Raw genomic sequence first — 19,744 nt, forward strand, 5'->3', positions numbered from 1 at the left:
TACATGCCACATTTCCTGTCCAAACAATTCTACAAATGCATCTATCTGGTAGAGCTTAACCACAAAAACGGGGGGGGGGTGTTCACTCTGACTCCAGCTCCTAGACAGCATGCATTCTACTCGAAGCATCAGCTGACTGGTTTCATTCCTTGAAGCTCAGGAAATTGTAGTACAGACTCAAATAAACTGAAATAAATAATATCTTTATGAGCAGCAATAATCAAGGAGTCAAGCACAAAATGTCCACCTCTTGTAATGAGTTTTACAAATGCGGGTGCTTATTTGGGACCTATGGGAGGGTTAAAATAGGGAAAAAATAATAATGTATACAAACACGTACAATAATCTTGGATTTATGAATTTTCTCACTACTGTCAAACATTAAGACACAAAAATCACCTTGTGGTGAAATATATAACACTGGAATGACTTGTGTGGTGTCCTGGAGAGAATATTTCGATCAGTGTGGGAGGGACGTATGGAATGATAAGGGTTCTGAATGTGCGTTTTCAGGACATGGGTGCACACATCCAGTGCCCAAAATAATCACTTCCTTGAAGTAACTAACATGAGAATGAGAAGCACCAGTGTGAAATTTTAAATCGCCATCTCCCTGCCTCCCCCTCCCCCTCCCCCTCTGCTGTCCCCCACACACCCTCTCCCAAATTAGTTTCAATGTTAGTGGCTTTATTGGCTTAACAAAGAAACATTTGTGTTGCCGAAGCACAACCACATTTATTGCAAACATTCCAAAGCAGATTTAAAAGTACCAAATGCACGGGTTAAAAAAGACACCTAGAAAACAAATGCATGAATTAGTTATTTTACAGGAGAATTTAATGAATCATAAAACCGATGAAATGACTGAAAATTTATGAGTTTTTCTCATTATATTTAGCCTGTTTTTGTACTTTCTAGGTTTCTTTTTAATGCACATGTGCACTTGTGTGCATAAAGGGTTTCACCTGGCTGTGTGTAAGATAAGTCAAATACAACCCTGTGCATATAGGGTTCTTCCTGGGAGTTTGTTAGGAAAGTGGGACATAACCCTGTGTAAACAACGTTTCTCCCAGGCATTTGTTTCATTTTGGAAAATCTTGCTCTGAAAGTGGATCACATAACACACCTCCATTTAGGACAATATAACTAGTTATGGAATGTAATATTCTTTGCCAGATTCTTCTTGGAGTTTAACTGTAACTACTTCTCTTTATGGCAAAGTCCCCTGCATGTTTTCTCTTCTACTCCCTTTCACTCTTCCCTGTCTGCACTTCTTTCACCTCTAAAGGTCTGATGTTGAATGCTGAATGCCAGTTCTGGGTCCACATTTGAGAGCCAGAATCTGACAACATTGTCCTTTCACACAGAGAAATTGTGTGCGCGCACACGCACACACACACACATATATGTACTGTTTATTCTCCATATAACACTATGTCTCTATTTCAAGCAATCTTTTTACAGTCTGTTTTATTATATTAATCCTGTTATACTATGTGGTGCATATGTGTGTGTTCTTGTCTCAAGAAACAACCCCATCTGCCTGCACCTGATCTAAACATCAGCTCAATATTTACTTAATGACTCCAGGTTCAGGCACTGCAACTGGAGCCTCCTGTGAGCTTTCCCCTAGTGGCTCCTGTGAGCATCTGAGGACCTGTCCGCTCTGGCTGTGCGTGATCAGTGGTGGGCGTGGTCACAGGTGCTCGGGGCGTTTGGGGGAACTGGAAATAGTGAGTCACACTGTTAATGGTCCTTTTCTGGAGGTCTTTTTTGACGTGTTTGTCAGCAGCACAGACCTGTCAAGACGTCAAAGGGTCTCATCACTGTAGCAGCAGGCTTCAGTGACTCACCTTGAAGGCAAAATGTCACAAATGGGATTAAGATGGCAATTAGGGACGGCTCCAACATACACGAGTGAGACAGACAGAGAGAGAAAAGGGGAAAGAGAAATGGAGACAGAGAGAGAAAGTGTGTGTGTGAGTGAGTGCATTATTCTTCCTGTTTTAGAAATCAAGCGTTTTTAAGAGATTAGTGGCAGTAGTAGTAGTGAAAATTGTTTTGGCAATACTGTATGTCTGTGTGGGCATGCTAGCAAAGATTATATGAATTTAAATTAGAATTTGAATGAGTGAAAAACAAAGAGAGAAACTGTGTGTGTGTGTGTGTGTGTGTGTGTGTGTGTGTGTGTGAGTGTGTGTGTGAGAGAGAGAGAGAGAGAGAGAGAGAGAGAGAGAGAGAGACAGATATAATTACTTTGGTTTGAATACAAATTCCACAGGAAATTTCAATCTGGCATAGAATGAGGTGAGAGAAAAGCACACAGAGCATTCTCGGCCATAAAAGGATAAATACACATTAAAATTCCAATTAATTTGGCTTAAAGTATTTGAATCTATAATTGAACTAATTGGCTTTTATAGCAGTGAGCCGCGGGATATACTTGCAAAGCAAGAGTTTACTCAGTGGGACAAACACCTAATTTAAACTCTACTTTAAGCTTTTTGTAAAAACAGTGCAAAGGAAAACAGCCCAGCGAAAGGGGGAGGGAGCTGACTGTGGCAGGCTGGAGGGTATAAATAACTGTGGCAGGGCAGTGGGGCAGTGGAGGGGGTAATAATGACTGTGGCAGGCTAGTGGAGGGGGTAATAATGACTGTGGCGGGGCAGTAGAGGGGGTATTGATGACTGTGGCGCGGCAGTAGAGCAGTGGAGGGGGGTAATGATGACTGTGGCAGGCTGGAGGGTATAAATAACTGTGGTGGGGCAGTGGGGCAGTGGAGGGGGTAATAATGACTGTGGCAGGCTAGTGGAGGGGGTAATAATGACTGTGGCGGGGCAGTAGAGGGGGTATTGATGACTGTGGCGCGGCAGTAGAGCAGTGGAGGGGGGTAATGATGACTGTGGCGGGCCAGTGGAGGGGGTAATGATGACTGTGGCGGGGCAGCATGGGGGGGGGGGGGGGGCGGTAATAATGACTGTGGTGGGGCAGCTGGGGGGGGGGGGGGGGGGGGTAATAATGACTGTGGTATGGCAGCTGGGGGGTGTGGGTGGGGGGATAAATAGGCACACAGGTGACCTGATTCAGTAAAACCTGTTATGTAAAGCTCATTAAGCTCAAACAGAAATGTCAAGCAGGTCAGAGGTCATGGAAGAGAGGCCAGAACAGCCCCAGCCGTGGAGCACACAGTCTGGGGTTATACACACCTCACACAGTGAGACAGTGAGGGTTTTAAAATAATTCATGATTGTAAGTAAGCCCAATTCAGCCAAAAATTGACAAGAGAAAAGAATGGCAAAATTTCATAATAAGCAGCTGGACACCCTGTACACCTGTGGAGGCTTTGCACCGGGCTGTACATAAAAAGTGTGAGAAGATGTAGCTATAAGTTTACAATATGGGACACTATTATTTCTCTCCCTTAATGTTGATCCATAGACTTACAGTAGCATTAATGTGGTAATAACATTGTTATTAAGTATTTAAACAGTCCATTTTAAAGAAATTTATGTCACATATGGCATGTATTTAATATTGTTAATGAAAGTTTCTACAATAAGTGAATGAACCAAGATCCAAAATATCTCAATATATCTCAATTTTCAACATGAATATGATTTTTTGGTGGGATCCCTTGGATATTATTGATCTCTCAAAACAAGCAGATTAATTGTCTGCACAAAACACTTATAATCCATCCTCAGACATATGAATCAGCTTTCAGGTGTAATACAATGGACCAGACACATGGAAAGAACCATTTCACATTTTCAGGATTTTTCATAGGCTTTTCATAGCAAATTAATAAGCACTGGTTAAATGATCAGGGAAACAAGGGGTAGTTATCCAGCACACTGATAGCAGGAGTCATACACATTCTTCACTAAGATCTTATATTGGCTGGTCTCTCAGCAGTGCAGTGTGGCAGAAGCTTTGAGAGTGGGAATTTCCAGGTGTCCCTGTCTCAGAAGAGGTCTCATATAGTTTATTTAGTCATTGATGAGAAACTGCACATTGATAATGGTTTTTATAAGTATGGGAATAAAAAATAATTCGGTTTTTATCTTTAGCAGGACATGGCCGACATGTAACATGTCCACAATGTGTAATATGGCTTGTCAAGTCATAGATGAGAGAAGAAATCTCAGCGTTAGAAATCTACGAGATAGTGGATGAGAGTATAATATGTCATGTTAGCCATGTGGAGAGGTGTGTGATGTGTCCCATAACATGACATACTGTACAAAGTAATGTGTGTTAAACATGACACATTGCATGCTTCTTTGCATGTGTAATGCATGTGTAACATGCAGAGAGGCGTGTAATGTCTCATGTAATGTTACACCTACAAAGAGGCTTATGTAATGCGTTTTGGTACACATGTAAAAATGTATGTAACATGACATTTTAGACAGGCAGGTAGGCGTGTAATGTGCCCTTTCTTGTTTGTGTGCCCGTCATCAGGCTTTGTCATAAACTGAGCTGACTAATTCATTTTTACTTATCCATACTGTATCCATACATATTTGATGATTTTTTTCCCCTGTCTAAAGTAATGATTAAACACGTACAGTACCGTGTGTTAAGAGTCACGCTGAGAGCCGGAGGGATCAGACCGTGGATTGAACTTCATTAATTTTTAACATCTTTATGAAAGCTGCTGGCCTCAGGCCCCTCTGTACAGGACACTACTCTTCTTTAGAATTCATCCTCCCAACAAAGACCTCCAAACACATCTTTTCATGCAAGGGATTGGAATATTCCACGCGCTTCCAAAAAAACAAAAAAAAACAAAATAAGCATAAAATGTTTGTCTCTGATGAAATGGATAAGGCTATTCATTATCACAGGAAGTGATTCACCTCATCCACAAAGTAAACATTCACCTCATGAGTTTACAGGTTCACAGACTGGGCTAATTTCACACCCACCTCCAGATACAGTACTCACTTATGGGCAGGCTATCTGTACTGGGCACTTACCAAAATGTTAAAGTACTGCAACAAGCTGCTTAATTACAGCATGAACTCATTTAGCCATCTGTCACAAGGTGTGTCTTGACATGAACAAGCAGGTAAACCTACTGACAGTGTCCATCACGGAGTAGATGAGAGGATTTTACAAAGGTATGCAAAGCTGACCAGTCTGCACATCCATTGAGCTTCCCTACTGTTAACAGAATCTCAGTACCGCAACATGGAGAGTCCCACGCTTCAGCTTCCAGCAAACACCGGAGACCAATGTCCAGCCCTACCACATCTCTCCATCACTACCATACTTGCCCAATGCTGCTCTGCATCTCCATCACTACCATACCTGTATATTGCTCTTTGAGTCATGCTTCTGGTGACATGGCCATGACTGAAACTACCACAAAAAATGTACATTATTATTAATAACTATGATGATGCCGACGAAAAAGAGGGTAATAAGATTGTGATGAGGTTGATGATGCAGCCTATTATTAGCATATTACTATTATTGTTAGTAGTAGTATACACACTTCAGTCACAGGTGACATATAGCATGTGGTAAAAGAAAGCTTCAAAGCCTGGCTTCCGGTTTGTACCGCCCAGGTCCTGAGGAGAAAGCACGCAGTGAGCCATCTGACTGCGCTGGATGGGTATAGAACAGCTGATTACGTCTGCAAGAGAACTGAGAGAGAGAGGCGGGGTAAGGAAGACAGATTACTCTGTGAACGCGGACAGGACAACTGCAGCACGCACGAGCTGTTCCACAGTGAGAAGTTTCAAAAGGAACATTTACACACAGATTACCTTAATGTCGACACCGCTGGGTCCGATGATATGGTTACTTTTATTACGGTAAGGCTGGTTCCAGCAGATTCTCACGTGGTTGTCGCTTGTTTTCACCGTACTTTATGTTCATGGGAACTAGAAACAAACTGCATGTGGCTCATGAGACCTGCTATATCGGAGCAAGATGCATGTAGAAATTGCAAAAAAGGCAAAGTTAAAAACACATAGGCGCTGCAGCAGCGGCAGGGACAGCACAGATACCAAGAGTGCGATTATTTTGAAGATCAGAAATAAAAAATAAAATCAGAAACGCCCGCACTGGAAATTGGGGCAGCAAGAACTATATCCGAGAGGAAGATGATACTTTAAAATCTCGTTTCTTCTTTTGATGGCTGTGGTCAAGTTGCGTTATTCCTTTTTCTTGCATTTACATTACATATTGTAAATCTACATGGAATGCAAAACTGTGCGCAGCGCGCGGCGCCTCAGGGGGAACTTAAAAACCAGTACGGGCGCTGTCTCCCCTTTACCGGCAGTGCTCTTCTACCTCAGTTGGAGGAAAAAAAAACAACAGACTAACGCTTCTGATGGTTCTGATGGTTGACTTTTTGTCCGTTGTTCATATGTTTTCTGTAACTTCATAGCAGGTGGTGTGTGTGTGTGTGTGTGTGTTTTAATGTCTTTATTAATGTTTGCTCGGGCGGTTCATCGGCACAGAGGCACAATTTATTGTCCCACGCTACACAGTATATGCATAACACAACTTTATGTTTGTGCGCGTGCCTGGCATTTTCCCTTTTTATCAGACAAAAGAAAGTTTTAACATGCATTGTTTGAACATAGCTACGCGCGTTTTCCGGCGAACGAAAACTACTAGAAAATCATACATCTAAAGTGTTGCGCATTACTTGGAGGATGGGTCAGTCTTGGTACGACTAGGACACAGTAAACGTGTACTCTGCTCGGCTATCAGCCTTCATGATCACCGCCTTTCTGAAAATGCTAATACACACTCATCTGTGCTTTAGTTTCCCCACATATTTGCTGGTTGTGTTCCTTGGCGCAGGGAGAGGTAGACAATCCCTACTACGGATAATCCACCGAAATCTGCGGTGGATACGCGATGGAGCCGCTTCCAAACACACAGCTGGCAAACTGTGGCGTTTGTGCAATTGTAAAGATACATATCCGTCAGTGCGCTACGCATGGCTTTACTTAAGTCTGTCCTGCACGTGCCTTTTTCCTTCACGAGTGCTGTCGTGTACAGGGTAGTGTCTTTTTCATGGAGGCATCTGTCAAAAGAGAACTTGATGTCTTCTGTGGGCCATATTGTAAATTAGTTTAGGTAGCAGGTACCTATTAACTATGGCATTAACTACCAGCACTCCACCTTTTTAAACGCAAGTTGTGACGCTATCATTAAGGGAAATGGCTAACTAATCAAAATGTAAGGATTCCCTGTTACACATACACAGTCTGCAACTAAGCAACACTTTTGAAACTGTCATTCCAAAGTAAAGAGCAAAATGGCAAAGGATGACAACTGATTTCCTTGCAGATTATTCTTGAAATGTCAGGCAGAATTTGCAGTCCGAACAACATACTGGCTTCATTTTCTAAGAAAAAAAACAGCAAGGTCTAATTTATCCTATCATGCACTGCAATGATATATCTTCATTGCATAAAGATAGGCCCCAATATTTAGCAGTGATTGATAAATTAGTGGGGAAGAATCCAATCCCATCGTATCTGGGAATACTGTACCACATTCGGATCAGAAGCAACCTGTGGGAATTCCCAAGCAACCATCCAGATAGCAGGCTGTAATCATCTATGTTTGGCTGCACTTGTGGGGTGGTGAACAGGGTTGTTAGATGATAGGTGATGTGGCAGGGAGAAGCATAGTGACATTGCTCCAATCAAGAGTGGCTGTACTTCAAATACTCGTATCTGCAACCAGATGGAGCCACATTCAATTTCACAGCTCTGCAGTAAAACGGCTTTATGTTTCCTGCTAAAACCTGAAAAATACAAAGATGCTATAGACGCTGAGCTGATAAAGAGGATGACATTAATCTTTCCGGTTTATAGTTCAGTGACTTCACAGTTCAGTTGGATATTACATCTCTGCGTATGTCATAATGACGTCATGCGGAAGAGAACACACATCCCTGCTTAACGTAAAGCTTCATTTGCACTAAATCATTATGTATATATTTTTTATATTACAGTTATCATCATAGTTGAGATAGAGGAGTTTTGGAAGTTGTAAGTCAAAAGACTTTTGTTACTTATCTGCATTTTGGATTGATCCATTAAGGCTGATTAACCCGATGAACTTCACTATCGGTGAGTTGAACTATTGGAAGTCACTAATTTCATGTGGTATTGTAACTCCTTTAAAAAAAATTAACTTAAACTCAGGTGTCCTTTATTATATGAATGTTTCACCAAATGCAGATAATTTGTTCTTGGTAATTTTACTGTAATTCATAGTCATATTCACAATCCCTAACATTTCTCATGACAGGATGATTGATCAATCTATCACAGTCACAGAGCATACTTCAGAAAAAAAACTATTTCGGTTAAAGGAGATATAGCAAGACAGGAAGGGCACTAATGCTGTAGCCACAGAATGGAGGTGACCAAGGGTGATAGCAGCAGAAACACTGAGATGCGATCAGTGTGTGAAAGACCTAAGAGAGAGAGAGAGAGATGTCCTGATGGAATACTTTGCAGTTATCCACCATATTGTAACAAATCATATAAGTGACTTACGCTTGAAGGAAGGAAAGAAAAGCAACCCCTCCATTAGTTCCCTTATTAGCACACTGCTAACAACACATGACATGCCAAATTGCTGATTGATGACACAATTATGAACACATCCTGTGTTCACTTGGTGGGTGTCGGAGAGCCAGAGGCTTTAGCCATTCACTCAGCCTGTGCTCAAACGGGCGAATGAACAGCCCCTTTCACCTGTTTCCTTCATCCATGTGCGATTCAGTCACCTGCATGCGATTGAGTCATTGGTGTGATTCAGTCATTATTATACAACAGGTGGCTGAGTGGTCTGTGTGATTCGAGTCGTCATTTTTATGCAACTGAGTCATCTGCATATGATTGAGTCATCATTATGTGATTCTGTCATCGTTATGGGACGCATATGCATCATCTGTATTCCATACATTTTAAGGTCTGTAACTGTCAGCCCTTTCAATGAGCTCCCCTTATCTCACAACATTTAAGCCTGTAGGCCAAACCACTCTGGGGGTAGAAATAACTCCACAGCAAATTTGAAACCAAGTGGCGTTTTACCACTTTATTTTGACATATATCGTTACTGGATGATGGTCCTGCTGAATACTCTTTTCCAGAGATAATCAGTGACTTGGGCAGTTCCTGAATATGACCAGGTGCTCTGCACAGGTCCACAGGTAAAAAGTACCTGACGGTCCACTATATGTTCATGTGCATCCTGTACCTCATGCTACTCACATGTGACATTCAGCGTTTGCATAAGGGACACACCGACTCACTGGGGATCATCCTAGCTCACAGTTCAGTGGTAGTAAATACCTAATTATTTTGCTGGTATTGCTACTTTTAACACACAGTAGTGGCTGCATACCTCCCAAACACAGAGGAGAGGGCATTCATGGACAGCAATGGGGATTCAGGCCTTGATTATTGGCCCATGATTATTGCACAAATTCACAGTAACAGTACCAAAAGACAAGCTTGCTGGACTCCAACTTGTCTTTAATGTGAAGCATGTTTACAGGCTTACTACAGTGGTTGTGTTGGTGTGTGCTGGACAAAGCAGGAGATGTGTCCATCTGGTGAGACATTGGTCTGACTGCACGGTCAGTGGTCAGTCTTGGTTACAGACACGGACCCAGTGACCACTGGTCACATACTTTTTTTTTTGGCAGCTGTTGATGCATTGCGTAGGGGGCATATCATTGATCTGGACCATGAGAACAACTGTGAAGTGTAAACACAACCCCAGTGCTAAACGGTAACACCATTTATGGGATCAGCTCACTTTATGGACTGGGAAAGAAGGCTTTGCTATTTAATAGGCCTGTATTTTTTTTTTAATTACCAGAATTTATGAGAGTTCAGCTAAAAACGCACTGACAAGTGACCTAGCAGTTAAATGGTGTGTTTTAGAGAAATGCTACTTGGGTAATGCTTTTAAAATATTGGCACTAGTAATGCAAGTGAAATCATCAGTGCTTTTTTTTCTTGTTTTATGGCTTCTTGCCGCTCAGGTTTCAGTGATATTTACTGCCTTGAACATCAGCATTTACTTTTATGTCGCAGAGGAGGAGAGACCGGGGGCGGGGGTGGGGGGAGAGGGGGGGTTCTTTCACAAGGATGGGCAGATTTTTTTTCTTGATCGCGATCAAATACAGACTGTGTTGAATCTGTGTAATAGAGAATGGATTTCATCACCGCATCCTACTGTCTGTTTTTTTGGCTTTATACTCCTCAATCTTTATTTTACTCTCTCTTTATGTATGCTCCTCTCTCTCCACTACTGTCAAAGGGCACCATAGGCCTCTTTACAGTAATTTCATTGACTGGTTCTAGATAATCTCTGTCCTGTAGGCATACAGTATTGCAAGGCATGTTTCAGAGGAGACATTGGAAACCCTTGTTTTTCATTAGATTAATCTTTCACTTTCAAAAACTATTAGCTCTCAAACATGGAATTACATACAGAGAAGCCAGATTAAACATGCATTCAACATGTGTGACAAAGTAACAATGGGACAGCTACACCATGTCATGTTAATGACCTACCAAGTGTAAATCTAGCACAATATCAGTGTAGTACAGTAAGGAATACCTTCATAAGGATGAGTTGTGAGGCAGTGTCACAAGTGATGCATAAATTAAATAAGTTTCACGTCTGCATAAATTTCACTCATCAAGTGACGTGCATAATTTAACAGCTACTGTTCCTTAAACAAAAAAATCCTGCAGGACCCAACCCAAGATAACTGTAAATCAGAACACACAGATACAAAGATGAACAGATGCAGACCTAAGAGCTAGCCTGGCGAGAGGAGTGAAAGTAAAACAAGGAAATTGATGCTGGTCAGAGGCGTAGCAGATGCTAGTGGTAAATGGTGGGGGTGCAGATTGCACAGAGCTCTGCAGGACCTTGTATACAGTCAGTAAAGTGCTTCGCGCAGACGACTCACCATGGCCTATTTCTAGTGTCAGGGCTAGCTGAGCTCCTACACATTTCACACATAAACCCATGTCCCAGAATCCCAGGAATCTGCAGCAGAATCACACTGCGGCTAAAGGGGATTGGATGTGACAGGGGCATGTGGGCGTGAGGGGGGCGTGGATGTGGGGGGGTTGTGGATGTGAAGGGGGGGATGGATGAGACGGGTGCAGATGTGCGGATTTTGTCCAGATCATGCATGTGATCCTCCCTTAATCCACTTGCAGTGGGAAACATGCTGAGTCACACGTTACAGAAATACCAAGGAGGCATCTAGAAGAAAATAAAACCCAGGGAGGGATTTTGCTGAGACTTACTGTGCATTTACAACTGTACTGGCCATGTACTTGCTCTACACTTAGGCTGCCCAGCTAAACACTTTCCCTGAAAAACATTTCTGCTGAAAATGGACATTACAAATCAACACATTTGACAAGTCGGAGCTCTGAGCACAATCACGCACACCCCTGCCCTCTCCAGATTCCTCACTTCATAGGAGAGGCTTTGTTTGATTCGCTACAGACAGAGGGGGCCAGTGGGGGGGGGGTTCATGTACAGTATTTCATCTCAACATCTGGAGCCTCTTGGAGGGCATTAGACATTTCCCTCTGAATCTGTGAGGCCCACCGCTCTTTAGTTCGTGTTAAATGAAGTTCATGATGTTCCCAGCAGCTTGGGGCTGACTAATCAGAAAGAGAAGACTGACAGCTCCCCTGCCCGGCCTCTGCATTTCAGTTAACAATAAGCGATTAATACATTTGCTCATGTTACTAGTAGCCCAAGACCTACAGTAGGTTAAGACATTTGTTTAGCAGAAGTCCTTATCCACAGTACCTTACAGAGATAATTTACAAACTGCATTTACACAGCTGGGTATTCAGAGAGGGTAAATTTGTCACACTCAGGAGTATCTCCAGATGTGGCTGGATAAAAGCTCTCTGATTGCTTTGGAGGGCCTGAATTGGAATCTGCACTGGGTGGAAGTAGTGCTTCTCTACCAGTATTTGAAGTTGCTGTTTAGCACATGGTTTCTATAGCTTCCATCTATTACTACAGAAAAGGGTTTCCATTCTACACTGACTCAAGCCTCAGACCTCTCAGATGCGACTACACTTTCCTGTTTTCACTGGATGCTCTGCTGGAAGAGCCCCGAGTAACTGACTGTAGGAGTCTCCAAGGTGTGAACCCAGCAGCTGCAGAGGGAGAACTGCAGGCCACAAACTCAAACTTACTGTTCTGTACTTTTTTCCCCAGCACGTAGGGCAGGTCACAGCGGCCCTGGCACAGTGCTCTTAAATAATCTCATGAGTTTACCTTCCTGGGTTCATATAATGGCAATATCTAAGCAAACTTTCTCAAATGCCATCAGAATTCCAACAAGCCTCCGTACGCACAAAGAACGTGGATACTGGGGATAACATCGAGCCCAGATGAATCAGAGGCATTGCATTTCTAGTGTTTTAAAAGACTGATAAAGAAATGCTGTTGCCAATGCATTCAAAGCAGGAAGTACTGTAATCTACAGTCCTCATGGTCAGTGGCCAGTTGCATCTGATCACTCGGAAAAGGTACAGCAGGAGAACATTCTCCCGCAGCACCACTCTTCTCAGTACTGAGAGGAGCCAGGTGAACGCTGGAATCTTTGCTAGTATTAGGGCAATTGATTTGTAACTGTGGTACACAGGTATTTATAACTGCACACAGATGAACCAAACTGTCTGATACGTTGCACTTGCTGCACAAGGATTTATGGTCAGAGAGCAGCGTAGTACTAGCACACACTTGAAAGAGCACAAAACACAATCTGGCTAAAACTCTTCTATTTAGGGGTCTTGAAGATCTAATTTTTCAACAAAATAAGCTAGCTGGCTGCTGGAACGAATTACACCGAAACTATGTAAGGTATCTTGAGGGCAGCAAACTGATAGCATTTGACCAATGTGAAACCAAACAATTTCTCCTATTTTTAGTACAAGCGATACGTTAGAGAGTGATTTGCTACTGGCATTTGAATGCTCAATTAATTTTGAAATAAAGTGAAGTCTATTTCAAATAAAGTGGACTGGGAAATGTCCATTTGAAAATATAATCAAAAATCATACCGTTTTCCCGGTGTGTCTATTCCTCTGTGATCTTACTATGGGAATCAAGCCCAGATTTTCAGCATGTCTTTGATTACGTTATGTTCCTGGCATCATCATGCCTTCAGGCTGAGTAGTGTGTGTGAGAGAGAAAGAAAATGGCAAAATATAATCTTGTTTACAAATGTTGAGCGTCCTGTTGCCATGGAAAATGGCAGTGTGTGTATACGTGCACAGTACCCGTAGGGGGTGCTCTGAAGCATGTATGAACATGGTCCGCACAGGGGTTTGGATGGCATTACTCCAAATTGCTTCAGAGTTGGCTCGCATTTATAAAAGAAACACCTCCTGCCAAGCTGAAGGAGGGTCTTGTGGTGACAACAACAGGGGGAACAGGAAGCAAATAGCATGAAATGTGTGCGTGTTTATTTTTCTGTGTTAGGCCTAAAGCAATTACCTCAAAGGAAACCATACACTGTGCGGTTCCTCGTGATGTGGACACAAATTAAAGTACACTTGTGTACAGCCGTTAATGACATGCACCTACACATCTTTACTGGAAGCGGTGCAGACTAGTTACAGCATAGTTGCAATGATTCAAATGGCTCTGTAAACCGCAACCCAAGGTCAGGCTGACAATGAAAATACTATGAAAAGGAAAGTACTATATAACAGTATCTACTGTAGCTGCTCATGTTCCTCTCACAAGGAAACTATGCCATGACGGGGGAGGTATCAGAAGATCAAAGTGCTCATTCCCGTTCACTCAAACTGATCCACCTAAATGTCCTTAGTGTAACTGAGCCACATATGACAGCAGTGCAAATGCAGGCAGAAAGCAGTGATCGGACACTGTGCAGGCAGCCAGAACACACCGTTTAAATGCCATTCTCACCGTTTTTCATTTAACGGTGGAACTGGTGAGTTTTTTTTTCTCCTTCATTAAGTTTTCCACAGTCATAGTGCGCTGAAGCAGTTGGCTGGTTACTGAAAAGCTGCTGGTTCAGCTCTGAGGCGCGGCTGCTGTTGCCTTCAGTAAGGCACTGAAGCTGAGCTGTTAACACTGTACAAAGGGGCAGCAAGTTCAATGCAAGCTGTGCAAGCAAATAGAGAGCAGAGAATCTGTGCTTTGTATGTAATGTACACACAAGTGCAACACATACATATACCATTACACATTACATTACATTACATCCATTTAGCAGATACTCTTATCCAGAGCAACTTCCATCACAATAGAACAGAAGTGTATCCATTCAATTTAAAACGAGCAACATTGTCAGACCAGGCTCACAGCACTCCCAGACCAGTGAGCATGAGCATAACACTGTTCAAGCTCTACCACAAGTTAACTTGTGCACTCTGACGAAAGCCAAGTATACTATGATACAACAGTCCCTAGAACAAAAATTCATAACACTACACATAAAATTAACATCAGATGCAGGTGTTAGGGGGTGGGGATAGAACCATGCACATGCATGTCTCAGACACCGTATGTCTCATGGCTCAGACTGCTGTCATTTCACAAGGTCATCAACACTGTGACAGGCACATGCAGAGCACCATGTCCACACGGAAACAGAGCGAAACCGCTGCTAATCCCGGGGAAATCCTCTCCAAGTGAGACTCTCACAAAGCCGAGGGCTTTAGGTGGTGTGCGAGGAGGGAGAAGAGCAGGGCCGGATCTGACCACTGCTGCCGCGTTGGGCGAGTACACAGATTACTACCGAGAGAAGCGCAGTGCAGGTGCTGAACCTAAACGCTGAATGAGGAAATATAAACCGACATCTTAGACACCTCCATTTGGAGGAGAACCAGAGGGGTGGGGTCTGGACACTGGCGAGGAACTGAAATTGCTGGGCAGAGCTCAGACAAGGGGGTGGGGTCAGGACACTGGGGTGGGATGGGATCATAGGACAGTGGGATGTACTGGGTGCGAACAGTGTCATAGGTCAGAGACAGCAGAGAGAAGAACAGGTCTCAGATCATCAGATGTCTCTGTGAGAGGCTCTGTGAGCCATCTGAATCATGCTCTGTGATCTGTATGTGCCGGGTAAAACTTAACTGTAAAACATAAAGCAAGCCAGTGTACAAGTGTCTCCAGCAGCGATAAAAATAACACTGAAAGAAGAGGCACCCGTTTGAACAGAAGATGGAATCCCTCAAAGTTTCACACATTAATATCACAAGATTTAGTTACATAAAAAGGAAAACAAATCAATATTCTTCTTTACTTAGATTACCATGATTAAGATTGCCCCTTTTGTAAAGAGTGATTGTGTTTAAAAAATAGATTTTCCTAATGCACCACCAGAAGCTTTTCTGTAGACGTTTCCCTTCAGGACTAAAGGCTGTGGGCAACAGGCCTTTCAACAATGGACCCTTGTGCTTTGAAAAAAACCCCTGACTACTCAATTAAGACACTCGCTTTAGATGGGCGAGGATGTAAACAGGTCCCGGGGTGTTTGGAGAACAGCTCCTCTCTGATCCCCCCCCGCTGGTCCTTAGTGCACCTCCAGCCCTGTGTCATGTGATCGCAGGAGCGGATCTGATAGCTCTGATTTAATTGCATAATTCCGCGCGGTGGCCCTGCGTTAGGGCCACTGGAACGCAGATTGAAGATAACAGCTATTTTGCAGGAAACAGAATCACTGTTCACTGAACCTCTAGGGGTGTAAAGATAAGTTTGGCAATAGTTTGCGAAACAAAAGGGTAACAGATAACATTTAGCTGCTTACGTGAATCGAATAAATTAAATAAGGTCTTTTTACACTCGATTCCCTCCCTCAATTTTGTGGTAACTGTTAATTCCCGAATACACTGCGAGTAAACAGCTCTCCCTGCGTACCGCATTTAAACAGATAAGAGCCGTAATGAGTTTGGGATGTTAAGATAAACAGGTGAGAGCCTCTGGTCTCTGCAGTCAGCAGGACCCGATGACCCTTAAATATCGCCCATTTTAAGACTATAATTGTGTAGTATCAAGAGCATCATGTGAGCTGTTGCCAGGGGTAACTGCTTCAGGGAAAATCTAGTTACATGCATCCACAGTGCTTAGGAATGCATGGTCAAGTGTTGTAGGGCAGAGAAGCAGGTAGGCCCTTTATTTTACCTTTGTAGAGAGATGTGTGAAGTTTCTAAACAGCAGAATGACAATCTAGACCAAACTATAGAATGATGACTGTTGCATTGACAAAAAAATGTTTTTAGTGTGGAGTGTTCATGGGCAGAAGATGGATATTCCAGTTTTGAGTGTCTGCTAAGCAGAAGCTGATATTCCTGCTGTGAACTTCTCACATTTCTTAAAATCGGTGTCATGCAGATTTCCACAGCACTTACATTGTGTGTGCACGTGTTCACATGCACATTGTCTGCATGTGTGTGTGTGTCATATTACCGTTTATCAGAGTCCATGCTGTAGCTGTATCCTTTTATTAAAACTCCAGCCTAATGAGGAAGTGCACCATATGTTTCTTACTGTAGTGAATAGCATTACAGTAAGCAAACTAAGCCTCTGTCCACTTGATTGTCTAAGGTTAGGCCTATCATGGACATTGCTTCCATCTCCCTCCGATCTTGCAGACAGATACCTCATGGTCATGTGTGGTCAGAACAGACAGGTACGTCACAGTTATACATGGTCAATGTGGACAGGTACCTTGCAGTCATGCCTGGTCAAAGCAGAGAGCTATTTCACGGTTACAAAGCAGTGAGTAGTCAAAGCAGATGGGTACCTTACAGTCACTATGGTCAAAGCAAAAAAGGTACTTCATGAGCATGCATGGTCAAAGCAAACGGGTACCTCAGGGATACAGCACAGGCTGTCTTCAGACAGCTGCTCAGCATAGCCATCTTCACTTCTTGAAGCTGGACATTCACAGAGACAAGAAAGAAAGAATCTTAAGGAAGTGTTTTCACATTTTGTATGTGAAATATTTATATTTTACAGCTAATTCTCTCACAACAGTGAATCCACAGCCCCACTGCAGCTGATGTTCCACTGTGGACAGCACAGCTCTTTCTGAAATCTAGAAGTGTTCTCTCTGTGTACACTCCTGCTGCAATAACCCTTCTTATGGAGTCCAAAACACTGATAAACCTACAATAAAATATTGTGGGACATGGTAGACTTTACCTCATTTAGTCCTAGCATTTCTGTTCAGCTTTCAAATTGAGTGAATAAATTCTTGTCCCTGTTCTTTAGGGGCCTTGTTATTTATCGTTAACAATTAGAATGAGTGACATCATTTTTAGCACATAATATTTACAGGGAAAGTTGAAAGTACTCAAGTGGGGGTCTTCTTTGTGTACAGACCATAATCAACCTGAGGGCACCTACGTGTTTACAAAAAGTGATGCCTCAGAACCAGCTGATTTGGTTTCTCTGTTGCATGCCAGTGTAAAGTTTTGTTTGCGAACAGGTGTACATCAGGTTTGAACAGGTGTACATTTGAGGTTTGAACTCTTGCACTGCACTCTTTTGTAGGGTGAAGCAGGTAGGAGTGAATTGCATGACCTACATAATGGTACTTATCATTGTCAATTTATTGATTTCTAAGTAAAAGGGTCATACATAATCTGAAGCAACTGTGAAGTTCTGTCTTTGAAGTGCTAACTGTAATGAACACCGCAGATACCAGACGTCTTATAGTATTACTATCATCATTATTGCTAATCTTGTCTTCTTGCATCAATGCCATGGTGCTACATTACTCTCTTGCACAAGTCCAAGACTCAAAATCCTAACCTGTCTCTTATTACCAGACATACCAGCAACCATGAAAATCCTTACAACAGGGAGTGTGTCTGTAGCAGTGGCAGTGTGTCTGTAGCAGCGGCAGTGTGTCTGTAGCCTTAGCAGTGTGTCTGTAGCAGCGGCAGTGTGTCTGTAGCAGTGGCAGTGTGTCTGTAGCAGCGGCAGTGTGTCTGTAGCCTTAGCAGTGTGTCTGTAGCAGCGGCAGTGTGTCTGTTGTGTCTGTAGGGTTTGCAAGGATTGAACAAAAGCATAAAACGCAGCAGCTAAAAACTATGTTGAAATAAACACTGACATTGTGTTCATCTCCTATCTGCACACATTACTACCTCAGTCAATCCTGTCGTTAGTGTGGTTCACTGAACAACTTTTTCCACCGCTTAGCCTCCATCATCAAACATTCACCACAAAGCTGACATAGCCAACAGGAAGAGGTCTGCATTCAGGAATTTCTCTGAACATTCTGGAATGCTCCACGCACGAATGCTCATGCGTGTGCATTTGAGACCCCTGCTGCAGCAAATTCACTTTTTCTCCGCCTTAAAAATATTGTTGTATAACAGAGAAGAGGATTTTTTTTTACAGCTGAAACCTAAGGTCAAGCAAAACATTATCCCTTGGTTTTAATATTCTAAAGCTGGCCTGACTTTTTCCTGTGTCTTAGTCTCCACATAGATAAGCATGTTAAACGTTAATAGTAACTGAATATGTATGCTGATTTCTTCAGAGAGGGATGCGAGCTGCCCCTAACGGTTCCTGTCCCTCTGTGCTCAGGTGTTACAGGTGAACCTCGTGATGTCCGCGCTGGTGTGCATCATGCTCCTGGCGTACCTGTGTGGATTCCAGGTGCAGTCCCTGGACAGGCGCATGCCCACGCACGACCCTGTCAACGCCCTCATCATCAAACTCCTGCAGGAGGGCGTCACCCGGGACCGGCCCCGGGAGGCAGAGCCTCAGGAGCAGGACATGATGAAGGATGGCGTGATGGCGGCAGCTTCCCACCAAGCCACCCAGTATGAAATTGAAGATTACCCAGAGAAGTCCTCCTCCATCCAGCGCCCCCTGCTGGACATTGGTGTGGAGCTGCTGAAACAGCAGAAGCGGTACAACTCGCCCCGGGTGTTGCTAAGCGACCGGCCACCCCTGCAGCCGCCGCCGCTGTACGAGATGGACGAGTACGTGGGGAATGAGGATGAGGCGGGAAACAGAACAAGGAGGAAGCGCCATGCCCAGCACAGGAGCTACCGGGGCGAGTATTCCGTCTGTGACAGCGAGAGCGAGTGGGTGACGGACAAGACCAGTGCCGTGGACATCCGGGGACGCCATGTCGCCGTTCTGGGCGCCATCAAGACCGGCGGCTCGGAGGTCAAGCAGTATTTTTACGAGACAAAGTGCCGGAACTCCAAACCCGTCAAGAGCGGCTGCCGGGGCATAGATGACAAGCACTGGAGCTCTCAGTGCAAAACGACGCAGACGTACGTGCGGGCCCTCACCGCGGAGAGGAGCTCCGTGAGCTGGCGGTGGATCCGCATCGACACTTCCTGTGTGTGCGCGCTGTCACGCAAAAAGCGCAGGACGTAACGCACGCTTCCGTAACGCGCGCTTCCTGCGAGTGCTTGTCGCCAGTCAGAAAGCACAGGACGTGATACCAGCTCTCACTTTGTGTTTGCGTGGTTTTTTTCGTGTGTGTATGTGTGTGTGTGTGTGTGTGTGTGTGTGTGTGTACGGATAGGGGTGGGGAGTGTTGTGGGGGGGAGGGGGGCATGGCTGTAAATATAAATTATTTAAATTATATTAACGGCATGTAGTATAACGTTCTATATAATATATACATGTAAATGTGTGTTATTTATTGAAATCAAAGAGACTGTGGAGGCAAACAAGGCAGCAGCAGCATGGT

General features: G+C 43.6%; 1 protein-coding gene across 1 annotated transcript; it reads left to right on the forward strand.

The window, feature by feature from the left end:
• The first annotated feature begins 5,713 nt into the window (after positions 1-5,713).
• Positions 5,714-19,425, forward strand: LOC118771762 (neurotrophin-3-like). The gene is made up of 2 exons (XM_036519782.1): positions 5,714-5,825; positions 18,619-19,425. Exons 1-2 carry the CDS (start codon positions 5,808-5,810, stop codon positions 19,423-19,425), a joined length of 825 nt encoding a protein of 274 aa, XP_036375675.1. The 5' UTR covers positions 5,714-5,807.
• The last annotated feature ends 319 nt before the right edge of the window (positions 19,426-19,744 follow it).

This window comes from Megalops cyprinoides, chromosome 25 (assembly GCF_013368585.1).
Source record: "Megalops cyprinoides isolate fMegCyp1 chromosome 25, fMegCyp1.pri, whole genome shotgun sequence".
Taxonomy (NCBI): Eukaryota; Metazoa; Chordata; class Actinopteri; order Elopiformes; family Megalopidae; genus Megalops; species Megalops cyprinoides.